Genomic DNA, 18,396 nt, shown 5'->3' on the forward strand with positions numbered 1-18,396 from the left:
ATCCCAGCATCTGGGAGCCCGCATAAGCACAGCTCATCTACCTTACAGTTTTGCGTCAGGCCTCAACGGCCTAGTTAAACTGTTTTAAGCATCCACGCTACCACGAGGATTTCAGGATCTGTCCATGCTAATTCACGAACGCTGACCACTAAACCGCTTTATTATTCCTTCCTCGACATTTCGACAACATCGGCTAGAGGAGTGTGGTAGTGGAAGCGGCAATGGCAGCCGCGCGAGCGCGCGACAGCACCGTGAATGTTGAACCCACGTCGTTGCAGCACAGCCCCATCCGGCCATCCCTAACCCTGAGGCTGTGGCAGTAACCTTTGTTCTGCGCGTCACGCCATCGGTTTCTGACAGCAGAGACTCTCTTGAGCTGCCTGTCCGCCGCGGTGGCTGGAGAGTGGAGACAGCCAGTGCTGGCGAGTCTTCTCGCTCAAGAGTCTTAGATTCTTTTTAATAACTAAATGATCCTTGGGTAATTGACACGCGCTATGGTTCATGACCGATGTTGCTTTTTTACAATAACAAATCTTCACGTCGTATATTTGTTTGGAGAGTATAATAAGTAACTCCACACAATTTTGTATTTAAAATATACAAAATCTTCATTCTAATTCCACATCACAATGGCGTATCTAACGTTACAATTTGATGACTTTTTTTTGACAATACTAAAAAAAGCCAGTAACAGAAATTGAGATGAGACCATCGAAACCAGGCAATGTACCAACACTAAAAAAAGCCAATAACATAAATTGAGACGAGATCATCTAAACCAGGCAATGCACCTGACCAAGCATACAAATAGCCTGATAGAACACGACTAAAGGTATGTATATCGAATATAATGTCACAGTACTTGTGGCCAATACTATCCGTGCAAACAATACAATCACACAATATGCCTAGCCAACTTTGCTCTAAAATCCTACACTCTGATCACTCTTTTGAAAAGAACTCATAGGCTGTATGGTATTTATCCAGTACAACATTGTAGAGTGGGTGGATCGGCTCCAGCAAATTTGAATATGGGCCGAGCACCTGCTGCGGTAAGGGGCATGAATCGGAATCAGTCATGGCACTGTACTGGCTAACTGAGAGGCCACTGAGGCAGTAGCATGAGTGGTAGTGATCTCTGTTCTTTCCAGGCTTATCCCTCAAACCTCCCTCTAGTACCTGTTTTACAGAAGCGGTTGTAATCTGATTATCTGAAGTTACTTGATAAAACTTTAAATGATAGAATGGCATTACAAATTCCATATTCAGGTGAGAGAGCTCTGCATATCAGAAAAGGGATTGTATTTGAAGTTTCTCTCACCTGAGCACAAAGCAGGATGTATTGTTGCAGGCCAATGTTGTGGAACAGTGGGCCAACTTGGTTGCTCCGTTGTACAAAATCATATCCAAACTTTGCATAATCCACATCTTCAAGGGAAGAAAAGGAAAAATAAATGAGCAGGGAGACATAAATGGAGCATATAAAGTTGTACATGAAATGTACAAAATTGATTAAACAGTGCGAGGCAACAATGACATTATTCCCAAAGTAGATCAAGGTTCTAAAAATAGATAACTGCTATCATTTGATAGCCAACCTGATAGCAATTGTACAGCCTACTAGCCTGATTAAGTTTACAAGGGAGTGTTTGGTTTGAGGAATCACCTCATCATGAGTACATCCCATGAATTTTGGTGGGATGACCCCATTCCTCATGCTTATAGTAATTATTAGCATGTGAGGAATGAGGTAGTGATGGATCAACCCATTCCATTTCACAAACAAAACAAAAAAGTGAGGAGTGAGAAGACAATGGACCACCCCATTCCTCAAACCAAACACCCCTTAAGTGCATTGCTGCATGGTATGAGGAGTAATACAGAAGGAATCCTAATCAGTTAGAAGTTAGAACACTATCTGGAGCCATTTTTTGGTGAGGAACAGGAAACTAATTTTGAACTTATCATAAACAAAAATAAACGATTATTTTTCATTCCACGAGAAAAATATGGATGGTCATGAGTCTTACCAGAAGAAGATTTTTCTGAAGTGCACCCAGATGAAGTGGTACCACATGCATCATCCCATGATGGATTTTTGCAGGAATATGATGATTTCAGTTGTTCATCAACAATCATAACTAGCTTTTGTGTTAAAGCAATGGCAGCTCCCTGGTCACACACTTAGATTTCTGTTATGCGGAACACATCTTGTGGCAAAGATAACCGACTAACCATAGACGGATATTAACATTACCTGCCAAAAGGAGTAGCAACCGTCAACCAATTTATTAGTTCTTCCTTGAAATCCACATTCCACTCCTTGACGAAACGCCACCCAGTCCTAAATGATGAAGTCGTCAGCAACAATGCCAATAGGTATTGTAATGTAATAAAAAAATTGCTGCATCACCCAAAGACATACATATCAACTACAATTTGTTCACTTAGGAACCAAAGGACCTAAATGGACAACTTCATGATCTAAACACGATAAAATCAGTCACATAAATACACACATCATAGTAGAAGTAAAATTAAATAAAGACGGAGGAAGAGGTTGTCTTACGATCAAGCTAGGCAAGTCAAGTTTCTCTGCCTCATTAAGCAGGATCAAAGCAGCCAACCCACAGAACGTGTACCTTTAAAGAAACTTTCACTTAATGTTCTAAACAGATGAATTCAGAAAATTAATAGAAATCGTCAGAAACATACCCACCATGAGCTTCAACATCAGGCTCCCCAGCAATACCACCTTCATAAGTTTGACATCTGGAGTCATATAGTATACGAATTGAGAAGTCATTCTATAAAAAGGAACTCTGACCAAGCAAAAATAAATTTTCAATTGAAAAATAGACAGTCATATCAAACAAACAAAACCTTGCTATGAAATCCCCAACACCTTTTGCCAGTTCAACATCGAGAATGTTCACAAGGCTGGCCACCTAGTGTCAACATGAGGATATATCAGAGAACTGCAAAGAAATCATGGAGGAGTACAGGAAACTCACCGATATAGCGGTATATGAAGCCCGGACATCAATTTCACCACCATCATGCATTCTATGGTGAAGGAAAGATGAGTGGCCAACATCAGCTCGGAAGGAGTTACATATGAAAAATAAGTGATTTTTGTACATTATTTAGGCTGATCGGATGTGATGATGTGTACCTGAAAGCACCTGATTCATCTTTCATTCGAAGCATAAACTTGTACAGGTTATCCCTGAACAAGAAGGCAGATGTTATAACCAATGACTTGTATAGTTGTATGTAACGCAGATCTTGTTTGAGAGAAACCATAAGAGTTACCTATTTATTGATGACAGTGCTCTTTCACTCCCAATAGTCACAAGCGTGTTTACAGCAGCATAAGTCGTAGCTAGATGAGGCAACTGCAAAAGATGTGCGCAAAAGAATATATAAAGAAAACCATTTATAATTAATCCTCTTCAATGAGTCAACAGAAATTAAATCAAATTTTATAAATCCAGTAACAAAAAGCTTTGCTGTAAAAACCTATGTGAATTGAAAGAGAAGGACAAATGATTTATCCAAAAGATATCCCTGAGGGTACAAAGCCAAAGCATAGATGGATATTTCATAGAAAACATTTATTCATTATTCTGAGACTTTTAATCATATGCCTGAAGATGGTATTCTTTTATTTGCACATACATGTAAATATCAGTTTAACTTATTCCAAGAAGGAAAAATAAAGAGGCCTTTAATGTGAAATGCAAGAATAAATATCTCTGTCCACAGCATTTCACTGGACAAGTTCAAGATTAATGCACGCACCGCATAAAATGAAAATCTAAATCTTATTTAAAATAAATGGAAATAGCAAACCGAAAGAAATTATCCAGAGGCGGCTCAAAAAGTTTTAAGGTTGAAGCAAACCTGTCCAGGTCCACCACCATATCCACCATCTTTATCCTGACAACGAGCTAAGAAGTCCACGATATCATCCTCAAGATCATCATCAAGTACTTCATCCAACAAAGCAAGTGGGTGAACCATCCAGTAGCACAGCCAAGGACGACTGTACCGATTAGAAACAATGTGAGGATAACTATGCATCAGTGACACAAATTCAGACAGAACGTTCTGCAAGATAACTAAAGGATGTACGAGAATTACTTGGCATCAAGAACATGAAAGGCTGGCCCAAGATGCCTCAGCCCATGCGTCAGATATTCGATATGTTGGTCACGCCACAGCTCTAGCCTGCACAGGAAACAACTCAACAATCAAAGCTCAGGATGAGGCAGCAAACAACGTAATCTCAAATCTCAAGCTTAGTGTTTGTGCATGAGTGTATCCTTAAAGACTCTAACACACAACATATAAACTGGCAGCATTAAGCTTGTGTAAGCAATAATTATAGCAACCAAATCAGGAACGCTGCACTCCTCAATTATGTTGCTGCAATAGGTAAAGTTGTTTTTAGAAACAATTATAGGTAAAGCTACTGGCGAGCTCACAATTTGAAGCTATAGTTCATCAAATTCTCCAATCCCCAAACCAAATCGATGCCTAGGGATCCGCCGCTCAACTACTAGTGCAAGCACGGCCAACAGTGGGCGGAGCCTAAACAGAAATAAGAAAACTAGCGTGCTCTAGGGGATGCTCACATGATGGACCTCGTGTTGGGCGCGGCCCCGAAGAGGGCGCGGTAGATGTCGGCAACCCTCGCCTCCACCTTCATCTGCTCCACCTGCGTCACTGTGAGCCTGGGGAGCTCGGTATCCGCCGGCGCCTCCGGGTCGCCTCCGGTGGGAGGCGACGGCTGCGGCGAGGAGTCCATGGTCCTTGCGGCCGGAGGAGGGTCGCCGCCGCTTGGCTGGGCCCTCGCTTGCTGCGGCCTGCGGTTTCGGCTACGAGCTGGGTGACGCGGCCGCGCAGATCCTCCTCCCAGCGAGAGGCGATTCAGGCGAACCATGTGCCGCCGTCGTGGACCCGGACGCTCCACCTTAATTAAAGTCCCAAAAAAGTAACGCGTTGGGCCGGCCCAGCTAATGTTACTCGGCCCGACTTAACTCCGTCAGCACCGCCCGCATCGCATCACGGCACCACATTCCCCCCCAGCCAGCCACGCAACGCACGGCCGAGCCCCTCCCAGGGAAGCGCTTCTGCTTGGCGGCTTGGGGGAGCTCAGCCGCCGCCTTTGCGTTCGCCAGGGTTTTAGCGAGGAAGACGCACGGGAGTGGGAGGAGCTTCCCGAGAGAGGTCCAGACGGAGAGGGAGGGAGGGAGATGGCCGCCATGGTCGGAGCGCGCAGGGCGCTCCTCGCCGCCCGCTACTCCCCTCGCGGAGCGATCGCGGCATCGGCCGCGCCCGTCCCCCCCTACCGGCGCGTAGATTCGCTGCCCAGGTACTGCACGCTGCCTTGGTGGCTCGTTGAACCCGCGTTGCTGTACCGTTTTGCCAATCTGATGTGTCTTTTTTCCCTAGAGTTGGGAAATCTTCTCATGATTTGTGGTTCTATGTGAACTTTTCCTCGGTTGCTAGGAGCAGAGCCGAATAGGTTTTCTAACCGTAGAGATTATCCATTTTCGTCCGTAGCCAATAGTTTTGGAAGGAAACTGCGATTCGTTGTGGCCCGATTAGAACATGAAATGGAAAATATGAAGGGCATACCCTGATACTGACCTTGGTGCTAGGGTGTAGTAATTCTGGTTTTCTGTTTGCTGAAACACACTTTTATTAGCCTATAATTTCACTGCTTACCTGATCTGACTAATAACGCTCCAGAAAAAACTCCAATTTAGCGTCATCCTGAACCTGAAAGCATGTTTATTTTATCGTGCAGACTTCCAGCTGAAAGAGGTTGTGTGCCATCTTGGGTTCCACATCGAGGAGCTGGCAGCCTTGCATCTGAAAGGACTGATGAAGACTGCCACCGTGAATGGGGACAAAACAATGCAGGTAGCTATGGGAACTCCCTTTCAAATCATTTCAGCCACCAGCTTCAGAGAGATGCCCCTTCAGCTGGTTCCAGAAGTGCTGCGAATGTTGGTGGTGGTTCCGAGCAACCTTACAGAAGTGGTGGATCATATGGCTCTCCAAACGCTAATCAGCCATATACTGGTGCAAGGGCAAATAATGAGCAACCTGGATATGATGCAACACAATCCTATAGAACTAGTAGTGCATACAACCAGCAAAGCCATGGTGGACATCTTCCAAATGCCCATCAGCAGTACAATGGTGCAGAAGCTAATAACACCCAATCTGGGTATGGTAAAGGGCAAACTTATCATCATCCTAATGGATATGGTGCGTATAACTCTGGATATAACACCCAAAGTAACCGGAAGATCTATAAAGGAGAGGGAGCTACTACTGGGCAGTATGGATATGGTCCTTCAGGACAAGGGCCAAACTCAGTTGGATATGATCAGCAAGTCTTTCGGCAACAGCAATACGTTGATCATAGATCTGGGGGTGGTTATCCAGATAGACCTGGAAATCCTACCTCCCAGTATGCAAATCCAACTCATTCCCACAAGGAGCATGTTGCAGGGTTTCAGCAAGGCAGCAGTAGCAATTATGGATATAATGCTCCACAAGCCAATCAGAGCCCTTATGTCCCTAGCCAAGCTGACACAAGGAACACTCCTCAAGGATATTCCATGTACCTAAATACAGATGCTCAACGCCGCCCTCATGGAATTCATCAAGAAAAACATCCACATGTTCAACCTACTACATCATTTGGGAATCACTCGAATAGTGTGCCGCATCAAGGTGGCATATGTTTTCAGCCACTACCTGGCAACCCCTCAAATGATGGGTCACCTTCTGAAGTATCTAACGAAGTCAGCAGAATACGCAAAGGTACTGTTGAAGAACTGGAGAAGTTATGTGAAGATGGCAACATAAAAGAAGCGCTGGAGGTTCAGGCTATGCTACAGGGAAATGGAACTGTGCTACATGCTCATCAGTACTTTAGATTGATGCAAGCATGTGTTGATGCAACTGCTCTTGAAGAAGCAAGAGTAATACATAGTCAGATGTTGGAATCATCAATCGTTGTGGACACAGATGTTCAAAACAAAATTTTGGAGATGTATGCTAAGTGTGGTTCAATGGAAGATGCTAAGAAGCTTTTCAGTACTATGGATCATCGTAGCTTGGCTTCTTGGAACACTATGATCTCAGGTTTTGTGCATAATGGTCATGGTGAAGAAGCAACTGATTTTTTCGATCAGTTTAAGCAGACAGGGGATAAGCCAGATGCTGTGATGTTCATGCATATTTTCCTGGCCTGTGGAATTCTGGGATCTGTTGATGAGGGAATGTTGCATTTCGAATCAATGCAGAAGGATTTTGGTATAACTCCTACCATGGAACATTATGCCAGCATTGTTAGTATGCTTGGGCAGTCGGGCTACATTGCTGAAGCTCATGAGTTTGTGGAACGGATGCCTGTGGAACCAAGCATTGAGGTCTGGGAAAATTTGATGAACATGTGCAGACTTAATGGCTTCTTAGAGCTTGGAGATCGTTGCGCTCAAATAATAGAACGTTTGGATTCTTCTAGGTTGAACGAACAGTCCAAAATGGGTCTTTTCCCTGTCGGTGCTTCAGACCTTGCAAAGGAAAAGGAAAGGAAAAAGGCTAGTGTTGCTGAAGCTAGGAGCAAGGTCCATGAATATAGAGCTGGAGATCGATCCCACCCTGACACTCCTAAGATCTATGAAGAGCTGAGGTACTTGTCGGCTCATATGAAGGAAGCTGGATATATTGCTGACACCCGATTCGTGCTTCACGACGTTGATCAAGAAACAAAAGAGGATGCTTTGCTGGCTCACAGCGAGAGGCTGGCTATCAGTTACGGTCTTATAACAAGCGCTCCTCGTTCTCCCATCCGAGTTATAAAGAATCTTCGGTCATGTGGAGATTGTCACACTGCTTTCAAGATCATCTCAAAACTTGTTGGGCGTCTGATCATCGCAAGAGATGCGAAGAGGTTCCACCACTTTGAAAATGGTGTCTGCTCTTGCAAAGACTATTGGTAAACAGGATACTGGAAGTCCACATTATTAATTTTGATCGGTGCAAGAATACTGTGGGCCGTTGCCTATCTGACATTTAGGTAGCCACTAGTTTTATACCAGGGACATGTATACTGTCATCGGTGTAACATTAAGCCCTTTTAGTATTCTATTTTGCTGTTCATGTGTTTACAAGCCTGAAACCTTCTTTAATTGCTCCACTCCCTGATTTGTTACTTGCCACAGCAAAATAAACAATTTCAGTGTACATGGTTATAGTCCCCTGGTGGTATGTAAGATTCAGCATTTCAGCTGACTGCAGAGCTTTCTACTTGCTTTCTGTACCCGTTGCCTTGCTATCAAAAGCGTGATTCTTATGCCAGTTTGGCTTTCAGCTCTTGCTTAGGTTATTTCTTTGGCCCTGGAGCCTAGTTTATAAAGAAGCTGGCTATTAGAGAAACGGAGAAGCAAAAGTTATGGTATTTGTCTTAAATTGCCTCCTCTTTTTGTTTGGCTCGCTTTGATGGAAAATATGGAAACCTAAGAAACAAAGATGCTTCCCCTTTCGCATGGGTTATTTTTCCTGGCCGGACGGAACTCTAGCCACTTCAGAACGCAATGATCTTCATGTCAATTTTTCTTGAATTTTACAGAGGTTAAGAAATCTCATGTTCTAAATAGGGCACTAGAATGTGCACCTTCAAATGGAAATTATAAAATCCTACAAAATACGAGTATACAGGACACTAGCAGATTTGAACTAATCGTCGGCACGACTGTCAGTTTGCTACCTGCAGACTGCGAGACGTCCACAGCTTGTGTTATAGACCAGGTCTTCTCGCATCTGCAAACATCCCGAGAAGGGTTTTAGAGGAGACCGCACCATCGATGGCGGCGGCGGCGGCTGGCGGCGCGCGGCGGGCCCTCGCGGCACTGCGCTCCGGTTCCCCGCCGACCCTCTCCGCGACGCTCTCCCGCCAGGCGGCGTCTCGGTCTACGGGGCTGGCGGCCGCGTCTCTTCCGCGCGCCTCTCGCCGGCGCCTCGCGATCTCGAGGTAGCCTTGCGGCGCTTCTGAATCCCCCGTGGCCCATTTTCTTCTGCTCCTTGACTCAGATTCGGTGTGCTCGTCTCGTGCAGGGTGCCGGTGGCGGCGCTCGGCGGCGTGCAGGGCTCGCTGATGCCGATGCACAGCGCCACGGCGTCGGCGCTGCTCACCTCCATGCTCGGGCTTAAACCTGGCTCTTGGGGCTGGCTCTCCGAAGGTAAATTTATCCCGCTCCAGTCGATCCATTTCCGTGCCGTGAATGATGGATGCCATTGGGACTTAGGGTAGAGAATTTGAATGGATGAACTATACTGAACTAGATCAGAATCTGAATATCTGATATGGCTCTTCCGTTTTTGGTGCTTGGGTTTGATGCTTGTTCTGCTATGTGAGTATGTATACAGCTTACCTGTGTCACACTCCTTTAGGCCTTAATGAGATGGTTACTGGGAATAGGCTAGAAACTGAGGGAACTTCAGATATAAATGCACCTATGTAAGTATGCCTGAATTAGCAGGAATGAAGTTTTGTGTTAAGCTAGACTACTGGCTACTGGCTACTGGTTAGTGCTTTGCGTGTGCCAGTGTCTAAAATTGGATCAAAATGCTTGATTCGCTGCTGCTTCAGTAGTGGCATCTTTGGTGGATGGGATCAAAAAACTTTGTAATTCACATTCTTTTCTTAGTTCTCTGTATGGCAGTTCCTAACAAAAAACTATTGCCACAAGGATTAGGATGCACTTGCCTGACTGACCACAAGTTAATGTTTGTGGTGTCTACTACTTTAGCATCCAGGGAACATCATTTGACTAAGTACTGAACATAGCTATGTTCTTTATTAAAATAGTTTTTTTCAAAAATAAATATTTTCTTGATATTTTTCAATCTTTATCCTTTCATACAACTGTTATCCATGCATTGGCACATTTACCCACCTGATCATTTTCACTTGATATAGTACGGTGCCTTGGCTATTTTGTTTAAGATTATTGCTGGGATCTGGAAAACAATTATAGATCTATAAATTGTATTAAAAGGGCATTTAAGGTGTCTACAAGACTTAATACCAAATTATTTTTACAGGCAGTTTATAGTTTGTACACAGTTTGTTGTCTGGATCAAACAAATGAAATCATTTTTCTTCCCAGGTGATTTCATTCTACTCTAAATAAGCCAATGTTTTAAAGATGCAAGTTATATTGAGTGCCTCGGTAATTTATGATTTTTTATGTATGTGCATATGATTGATATCTTCAGGCAGCAGTACCCTTTAATATCTTAGAGCAGCAGTTTAAGCTCTACATTAGACCATTGTATTTCCATAATGCAACATCTGATTGGGCACCGTTTTCTATGTATTTCTGGCAACGTTCCCATTCATCCCATTTGTCTGCTTTGTTGTTCTAACCCCTTCTTTTTTGTTTTGCTTCCACAGGATTTGCTACGCCTCTATAACAGGAATGGTGCTTCGGTCACAAGAGACTGTTTTTTAGCCTTTCTACTAGAAGATTCCAATAAGACTTGTTACATGCCTTGCGGAATACACCCTTGGACTTTTGCTGATGGAATCTGTACTAAAATTCGCAACCTAAAACTTATGGTCTCATGTGCTAGTTATCTCATTTTCCATGATATCAATCGAATTATCCATGTTACATGTTATCTATTTTCCTTGTTTTGAGTGTGGAATGGGATTATAGTATGACATCCTAACATCAATCAGAAGTGCATTATGTCTCGCAGCATGACTATACAAGTTCTAGTTTAGTACTCCATATCGAAGCTTTGTTCTCTGGAGTTCTCTCGCTTGAATCTCTAAGCTTTGTTTATTGCTTTAATGTGAGAATGATATTTACCTGTTCGTGCCCAAAATGGAGTTCAAGCACAGCATTGCAATTTAAGTTATAATGATCTGATATGTGCATTCTTTACAAGATAACCCGCTATTTCAGCTGCAGCCAGCTGATTTTTTTATTACTTCACCCCTGGTCCAGTGAGATCACGAAACGCAAGAGAAATTACAAACTCTGGGAAGGGATAATACCCGAACTCATTGATCTTGGTCACAATTCAAACTAATGCAAGCAAACTGAAATTCTTGATCAGATTACCAGATGTTTAACTTGTAAGCATGCAAGTTTTATGTCGGGACGAACCATTTCATTCGCATGCCTAAGCATAATTTTTACACTGTACATTTCCACCGCCCAAGTTCACTTTGAATGAACGAGGGTTAATCAGAGTGAAACCAACTTGGTGCCCTCTTTCCCAACGCAGTGAAACCAACTTGGTGCCCTCTTTCCCAACGCATAATTATAGAACAGCACACTCACGCCTTCAGAGGCACCATAGCATCACAGATTCACAGCCAACACGCTGCCCTCCGAACTGTTCAGAGCTGGTGTTTGCTCAAAATTCCAAGGTCAAAGTCCACCGCGTGGCTGGAAACAGGAGGCGCCGTGCCATTCATTTGTCACTTGATTAGTTCTTCAAAAAAAAATTGTCACTTGATTCAGAGTGTTATAGCCATGACTGTGTCCACATCCTTGTCTTCGCCTTCAGAATGATCGCCTGGATGCCACTCTACCTCTGATGGTCCATCCTCTTGCGCGCTCTGAAATATATCGAGCAGGCATGTCCGTATTCCCTCCCGGAGCTGTGAAGCTTCTTCATGGTTGAACCATTTGCGTCCAAACTAAGAACCAGATAGCACGTTAGTATCAGGACTCAACACTGCAAGTCAACAAAAATAATGGAGCAATCCAATTTGTACCATGCCAAGGCTCTCTTTTGTCAACCTCTCTGGCGCCTCTTGAATAAACTTATCAATGTAATAAAGCATAAATAGGCCACAGTCATACTCATTACGCTGACGTGGCACCTGGCATGTGAAAATAGAAAGACGCATTAGAAAAAGGAACATCAAATAAAACTAAAGGGAAAAGGAGTTGCTGCAAAGTCATAATAAATATTTGGAGAACTATCACTAGAATTCTAGGCTTCTTACCTCAACCTTTTCCCCATTCATATTTTCAGGGAGACGCTTCCATACCGTCCCTGAAAATGGAATATCATAAGAAGAATCCTTCTGTAGATGCTGCCATTCTGCTTCGAGATAGCTGTATAATATTGAAACTCATGAAAGTTGCCACAAGACTGACAGTAGGTTAGCAGTTAGAAAACTGGAATTATAAGCTTTTCTAGCACGGACTACTGGCTCCAATCTTGAAGTCTAAAAAAACTGGGCTCAAAAACAAACTCTTAGGATTGTAGCTGTGCTGATTACATACCTCGCAACTGTCTCAAAAAGCTTTTGACTCCTATGAAGAGCAAGAGAGTCCAAGTGAAGCATTATTGGCCCTGAATCCACTCCTTTTGTAGGCATGCAAACAATGATCAAGCTCCAATGCATCCTAATTTGCATGATCATAATGTCAACCAGACTCCATCAACTATTTACAAAGGTAATCCCTCTTGCCGAGAAGCGATGAAAAGATTGCCCTTTCATATTGAAGTATTATCCAGAGAAGCAACTCACATTTCATTAATTGGCAAAATTATGTATGCTTTCTTAAAAATATCTACACCTTTCCACCACCTCCGTAACTTGCTGAATTGTGAGTCACAGTCACCCTAGAACAGAGGTGTAAGTCAACAAGATTGCAGAAGGCAACAAACAATAAATGAAATAAATGTAAGAGCAAAAATGAAATAGGCTCTGTTTCCAAAGAAAAATGCATGGAAAGACTTTTTTGGCAAACTGTAGATTTCCTGCTTCCCAGATTAAAGGAATTTAAAATTAACCGACATTTGCATTTTGAGAATTCATCTGTCCAAATTACTATGGACCATTGAGGTATCCTATATCTAACTATCTATATACAGCTTGGACGAAATGTGTGCTAGGAACATTGTTTATGACTAAGAAAAATTATCTCGATTCTGTGAACTAAGAATTCTTCTAATCAGACATTTTACTTTACATGTGTCTACAAGGACAAAATTATAGTATAGTACAACCTGGATTGGATGACATGGTGCATTGAAAACATTACGCTAGGCTACGGTGCAACATCCCAAGAAAGTGATGATATCAAGTTGTGGAAGGGCATGGATGTGGTATTTCTGCATTTGGAAATAATCAATATAACATGGAAAAACAATGACCATACCATAGTGGATAGTGCTTCTTCAAGTTTGCTATAGAAGTATGTGTTAAACATGTACAAGTCTCGGCGAGGTCTTGATTTCTTGAGGTACCTGGCATGGCCATAATCAGGATGGAGGATGGAGTGGATAAATATCATTTATTGAAAACAAACATGGCACAAATTACTGGAAGTTTATAAACCATGGGAGGAACAGCTCTAGTAAATGTGTCATATGTTGTAAAGTCAGGAACACCTTCCACACAGCGTCTACATCATTGAAATTCAGCAACTTATCAAGCAGTTTGAGGTTACCAATTATTCCCTATGGAAGCTGAGTGACAACATGAAAATACTTTGCTTTTAAAATGATACTTAGCCAGGATTAGATGGCATCAAAAGTCTTATAGTCCAAAAACTGTAAGGGATCTCAGGAGCAAAGGCATGAGTGCAGTTCAGTCATGCATGCTGAAGTAAAGTGGAAGATAAAAGAGAGAGTTTAAAAAATAAAAAAGGTTACTTACTGAAGGAAAAAATTTATAACAGGTGATTTTAAATATTCTTCAGGTTCAAGACACTTCATGTCAGAGTAGGTCAGCTCAACAGCTTCTGGATCAGTTCTGTTGACAAATATAAGGATATCAGACTGGATGGAGGTAATCTCCCTATATACATATACCTCAATAAAAAAGGACTTTTCCAACCTTGAAGGATAGTAGATCTTTGACTCATCCCTACACAAGTGCAGTTTCATTAATGGAACAATCTATAATTGCTCACCATCTTACATTATAATTGATAGCAACAAAATGTAACATGTAGAGATATTATCACTGTTGGGTTACCATTTATTAGATATCTCAGCATCATTTGATCTAGCAGGCTCTGCATCATCATCATCATCCAAGAGAACCACATCCTGAAATGGACATCAACTGAAGTTGCATGTAGCAATAACAAAATTTGTGATAAAATCAAAGAAGCACCAATTATTAAACAGTAGACAAGAGGACATGAGTTGTGCTTTTCTTTCTGTTTTATTTTCTTTACTCATTATAAAAAACTCTGGGATTTTATATCATTGCATTTGTTGTTGAAAAAACATTGCTATAGGTGGATAAATAACAAAAAAAATGCATTTAGGCTGATAGGATTAGACCATAAATTCTAACTCTGAGGCATGTAGGAAATATTGTTTATACAACTGATTCACCAGGAGTAAATATTAAGAAGGTGAGTGGAATATGTATAACCAGCACATTTACCTTTATAAATGAAGCCGAGGCCTTATTTTTTGCAAGGTTCCAACTGCAAATCAGAATCTTTCTGTCAGAGGAACACATTGATTTTACAAAAGGTACTACTTCCACAATCTATCAAGATGTCACTTCATTATTCATATAACAATGGCAACCACAAAAACAACACGTTTCAGTCCCGGGCAACATGGGTAGGTTGGAGATAAAACCCAACAAGAGCCATAAGAAAAGAGGGTGTAAATAATAGAGATATTACTAATAGTAATGAACTTGAAAGATATGGCAATCTAATTGCCATAGGGTTATAAACTCCATCCAAAGAACTGGCCAAAAGAGACTACAACAGTATACACAGGTTATTGCCTGACTTGTTGGTCATAAGTTATGGACTACACAACAGATATAGCACTTTAGATAAATGTACTTAACACGTGCAGATGCAATGAGAATATGAGATTAATGGTAACATTAAAATCTCTGATCACAATAAGAGCCGTGAGAAAACCAAACAAAAGGTCTCCTTGTCTCTAAAATCAAAGTGGAAAAGATAGACATGGAAATATACCATGGAATTCCCACCAAACTTTGTTTCTATTGAGAATCTGATACGGTTGTTGAATACGAGAGAAGATACTAAGTTCAGGACATGGTGATTCAATTTCAGTGATTTTACTACTAGATGGGGGGGAAAAGGACTTGTGTAGCCAACAGAACTACAAGAGAAGGGAGGGCAAAGTTGTAATGATATAAACCAGTGGGAACATGAACAATCATAATTAAAAAGAGGAAAGAACTTATTAAAGGAGAGATTGTAGAAGGACAAACATTGGAGCAAATGTTATATATACATCAAGTATAAAGTGAACACCTACAGTTGGCAAGCACGAACCGATTGATACAGAAAAACATAGCTCTTTATATAAAACTAGATAAAGTGATTTACAAAATCAAGTAGATCAAGAAAAAGATGTGCATACTTCCTTTTACTACCAAAAGTGGCACCTTCAAGAAATTTGCTGCACGTGCCCTTTGAATCAACAGTGTTACTTTTCTGTGAATTTCTGGTGCAGCTCCTTAAAGTTGGTTTCTTTCTTCTGTCAATATCTGTATTTAAACATTCACGATCCGTACTCTTTGAACGACGTGCACAAGTCTTAAATTGATGACTTGCTGAATCTTTTGCTATTTTACCATCTTTCTTTAGGTAAGCACACTTGACAGGGCTTAAAGAACTTCTTTTGTTATATGCTGCAGCCTTATCCTACATACAATCAGGAAAGATAATACCAACATCTGTAGAAAGGTAAATCTTAAGAAAGAAGAATATCTGAAAAACATATCATTAAAGATTAGCAGAGTTACAAAGGCGCACCTGGGTGTAGGTATTTGTAGATGAGGTACAGCTTGAGTTCTTACAGTATGCGCCAGCCGTACTGTCCAAGTTCTCATCATCAAGGTCTGCAAAAGAAAGGCCAACAGTGTGATTGATTGCACAAACAGAAACTTCCTTCAGACAGGAGGCAACAAAATGGAGGATATCAGAATAGCCAAAATTAGGAAGGTGTTCATTTAATAACACCATAAACTACACAAACCAAAGATTCAAAGTAATATGCAGCACCGAGATATAGAAGTTTATGAATTCACAGTTATCCAGTAGGCAGCAGGTAGAACGTTGACCTTTTACACAGACCAAAACACTTATTCCATCCCCTGAAATGAAGTAGGAAGACACAAATCCCATGTGTTGTCCAGTAGAGTTCTTCCATGAGCTCTACAATGTTTTCCAGTAGGATATAATGAGATGATCATTTCTATCAAATCTACTCACTTCTATTTTCCTAGGGTGAAGTCACTTAAAAGTTTGGGGCTTGGTCATATCTGAGAGGTTCCTCATAGCCTGGTATGCCACCCAATGTTCAGTTAGTCAGTCGGCAGGTGCCAAATGGTCACACTAGAATAGCGCACATTCGAACAGGACTAGGATGCATTTCTGCATGGTTGTTGTATAGGGAATTAGTGACTAAAAAAGAACATATGTCTAAATCAATGCATTCAGTTTCTACCTTTCAGGTGTCAAAATCTACCAAGCCACAGGTAACTAAAATCAAAGCAAAATCACCTAGAAAGTGGGAAGTACAGTGCCCAGTTGATTAAAGCAGACTTGTAAGCCCCCCTTTACCTAACCATGATTGCAGCAGAGATAAACAATGTTGGATGCATTTGGGATCATCAACCATAAAACCAATGATAGAACTATACGTCTATCTGGCCTTATACCCCTAAGAAACATAAACAGTGAGACCTAAAATGGAAACAGACCATAACCAAAAAAATAAATGCATAAATCTTACTGAAGGTAAAGACATCTCCCCCACTGCCACGAGTAGACTTAGCTTGCGCTGTCTGTCTCCGAACTGTGTCATCATACTAAAATAATGTAAAGGAAACGTAAGGTTGGTTTTTTTGTGCGAATGTAAGGCTGTCGCATGGGTGGAAATGAAATGTGCTAGAAATAGGAATGTACTTGGTGCATGCCAGGAAAAAAGCAACATGTAATCTTTGAGTATTTCATTTTTTTGGTCTTATTAGCTATCCTGATCATAAAGACAAAAACCCTCCTTTCAAGTCCAAGCAAACGTCATCATGGGAAGAAAACCGCTTACATATCCACTCGATCTCTAATTGCTAATAACTGATAATATTATCGCTTAGATCCCTCTTAGTGACGTAAGCAAAAAAAGTATTATACTTCCGTCGATCAGATACAAATAAACATGTCATTTCTGTCCACTGCGAGGAACTTAACCTAGCACAGTTGGTGAGGAGTAGAATGTCATCTCCAGTTTGGATGGCTATTTCTTCTAAATGTATGTAAAAAAAACATAGTTCCTACTAGGATGATTCTCGCTTTCATCATCCACTATGCATATGTAATTTCTTTCGCTAAAAGCAACTAAAAAACAACTTTTACCTAAAACCTCACACTAAACCCCAACAATTGTGAAATTCATGAGGCATACTAACACATGATTCATGTCGCCAGATCACCAACCCAACTGTCTGTAAGACTGATATCAACCAAGCCGAAAACAGAAAGGGGGGGAAAACGTACACTGACGCAAACCCGAAACGATTGCGCGTGCGCAAAGCCCACATTTCACTCACCTTCCTCTGCCTATCGACTCCCCGGCGTTCAAGTTCCTTCTTCATCCGGCTGACGAGCCTCCGCATCTTCTTGCCGGCGTCCGGTAAAGCATGCGTCTTGCCGCGCCAGCGGTTGATCGTATCCTGCAGTTTCTTATCGGTGTAGCCTGCGAACTCCGCCGCGTCCCCATAATCACCGCCTTCGGAGCTGTCGTCGGTGTCGGGGCGCGCCGCCGCCGGGGGATGTGCCGTGACGGGCGGGTAAGAGGAGCCAACGACCTCCAATTCCGCCGTCGGGGAGTCGGGGGGCATTGCTTGCTGCCAATCTATGATGATCTCACCTTTCAGCGCGGCCATTGCCGCCGCCGCCGGGCGGGTGGGCTGGGGAGGCTCCCGTTCCGGCGATCGAACGGGACGGGGGAGGGTTTTTGGAATAGAAGCGTGGGTTTGGGGTGGGGGCGGAGGCGGAGGCGGAGGACGGGAGGAGACGAGGCGTGAAGTGGGGGGATGTGAAAAGACCGGAAGGTTAGGAATTCAATTCTTCCTGGCAATTCGAACAGTGCTGGTGTAATTGCAATCCTAAATTATACTGCTCGAGAGGGAAATGTGTTATCTCCAGTTAATTTTGGCATATACTCGATCAGAAAAAAAAATTGAGTATTTCTCCCCTATTCACGCCTGGAATCTGCAGGTAAGGACAAAAATCTCTAGGTGTCGCATAACGCTAAAAATGTAGTTGTATTAATGCAACTTTACATTTTCTATGGATCCTTCATCATAAAGATGTAACT

At 42.2% G+C, this 18,396-nt stretch overlaps 4 protein-coding genes across 4 annotated transcripts; 2 read left to right on the forward strand and 2 right to left on the reverse strand.

Moving 5' to 3' along the window:
- Nucleotides 1-727: 727 nt before the first annotated feature.
- Nucleotides 728-4,958, reverse strand: LOC117858896 (protein farnesyltransferase subunit beta). Its single transcript, XM_034742051.2, has 13 exons — nt 4,641-4,958; nt 4,147-4,233; nt 3,907-4,048; nt 3,316-3,398; nt 3,176-3,229; nt 3,015-3,066; nt 2,884-2,948; nt 2,716-2,772; nt 2,570-2,642; nt 2,258-2,344; nt 2,031-2,172; nt 1,322-1,428; nt 728-1,179 (listed from the first exon to the last, which is right to left on the reverse strand). Exons 1-13 carry the CDS (start codon nt 4,946-4,948, stop codon nt 943-945), a joined length of 1,494 nt encoding a protein of 497 aa, XP_034597942.1. The 5' UTR covers nt 4,949-4,958; the 3' UTR covers nt 728-942.
- Nucleotides 4,959-5,076: 118 nt separating this feature from the next.
- On the forward strand, nt 5,077-8,337 carry LOC117856978 (pentatricopeptide repeat-containing protein At4g32450, mitochondrial). Its single transcript, XM_034739437.2, has 2 exons — nt 5,077-5,380; nt 5,819-8,337. Exons 1-2 carry the CDS (start codon nt 5,262-5,264, stop codon nt 8,028-8,030), a joined length of 2,331 nt encoding a protein of 776 aa, XP_034595328.1. The 5' UTR covers nt 5,077-5,261; the 3' UTR covers nt 8,031-8,337.
- Nucleotides 8,338-8,805: 468 nt separating this feature from the next.
- On the forward strand, nt 8,806-10,713 carry LOC117856980 (uncharacterized). The gene is made up of 3 exons (XM_034739441.2): nt 8,806-9,061; nt 9,145-9,269; nt 10,487-10,713. Exons 1-3 carry the CDS (start codon nt 8,895-8,897, stop codon nt 10,504-10,506), a joined length of 312 nt encoding a protein of 103 aa, XP_034595332.1. The 5' UTR covers nt 8,806-8,894; the 3' UTR covers nt 10,507-10,713.
- A 212-nt stretch (nt 10,714-10,925) lies between these two features.
- Nucleotides 10,926-18,013, reverse strand: LOC117856979 (uncharacterized). Its single transcript, XM_034739438.2, has 14 exons — nt 17,627-18,013; nt 16,813-16,888; nt 15,831-15,916; nt 15,436-15,719; nt 14,465-14,507; nt 14,045-14,118; nt 13,904-13,933; nt 13,724-13,819; nt 13,224-13,311; nt 12,590-12,684; nt 12,342-12,464; nt 12,059-12,170; nt 11,825-11,932; nt 10,926-11,746 (listed from the first exon to the last, which is right to left on the reverse strand). The coding sequence occupies exons 1-14, from the start codon at nt 17,960-17,962 to the stop codon at nt 11,564-11,566; spliced, it is 1,734 nt and encodes a 577-aa protein (XP_034595329.1). The 5' UTR covers nt 17,963-18,013; the 3' UTR covers nt 10,926-11,563.
- Between the last annotated feature and the right edge of the window lie 383 nt (nt 18,014-18,396).

Source organism: Setaria viridis, chromosome 5 (genome assembly GCF_005286985.2).
Source record: "Setaria viridis chromosome 5, Setaria_viridis_v4.0, whole genome shotgun sequence".
Taxonomy (NCBI): domain Eukaryota; kingdom Viridiplantae; phylum Streptophyta; class Magnoliopsida; order Poales; family Poaceae; genus Setaria; species Setaria viridis.

Excerpts from the sequence above, each read along its gene's own strand:
- LOC117856980 (XM_034739441.2), top strand. The coding sequence starts at position 8,895 with ATGGCGGCGGCGGCGGCTGGCGGCGCGCGGCGGGCCCTCGCGGCACTG. Across the intron at positions 9,062-9,144 it reads CGGCGCCTCGCGATCTCGAG|GGTGCCGGTGGCGGCGCTCG; the intron begins GTAGCCTTGCGG and ends CGTCTCGTGCAG. Across the intron at positions 9,270-10,486 it reads TTGGGGCTGGCTCTCCGAAG|GATTTGCTACGCCTCTATAA; the intron begins GTAAATTTATCC and ends TTGCTTCCACAG.
- LOC117856979 (XM_034739438.2), bottom strand. The coding sequence starts at position 17,962 with ATGGCCGCGCTGAAAGGTGAGATCATCATAGATTGGCAGCAAGCAATG. Across the intron at positions 13,312-13,723 it reads GTTATAAATTTTTTCCTTCA|GTACCTCAAGAAATCAAGAC; the intron begins GTAAGTAACCTT and ends TGGCCATGCCAG. Across the intron at positions 12,465-12,589 it reads ATTTTGCCAATTAATGAAAT|GATGCATTGGAGCTTGATCA; the intron begins GTGAGTTGCTTC and ends CATGCAAATTAG.
- LOC117856978 (XM_034739437.2), top strand. The coding sequence starts at position 5,262 with ATGGCCGCCATGGTCGGAGCGCGCAGGGCGCTCCTCGCCGCCCGCTAC. Across the intron at positions 5,381-5,818 it reads CGCGTAGATTCGCTGCCCAG|ACTTCCAGCTGAAAGAGGTT; the intron begins GTACTGCACGCT and ends TTTATCGTGCAG.
- LOC117858896 (XM_034742051.2), bottom strand. The coding sequence starts at position 4,948 with ATGGTTCGCCTGAATCGCCTCTCGCTGGGAGGAGGATCTGCGCGGCCG. Across the intron at positions 4,049-4,146 it reads TTTCATGTTCTTGATGCCAA|TCGTCCTTGGCTGTGCTACT; the intron begins GTAATTCTCGTA and ends TAATCGGTACAG. Across the intron at positions 1,429-2,030 it reads TTCAGAAAAATCTTCTTCTG|ATGTGGATTATGCAAAGTTT; the intron begins GTAAGACTCATG and ends CTTCCCTTGAAG.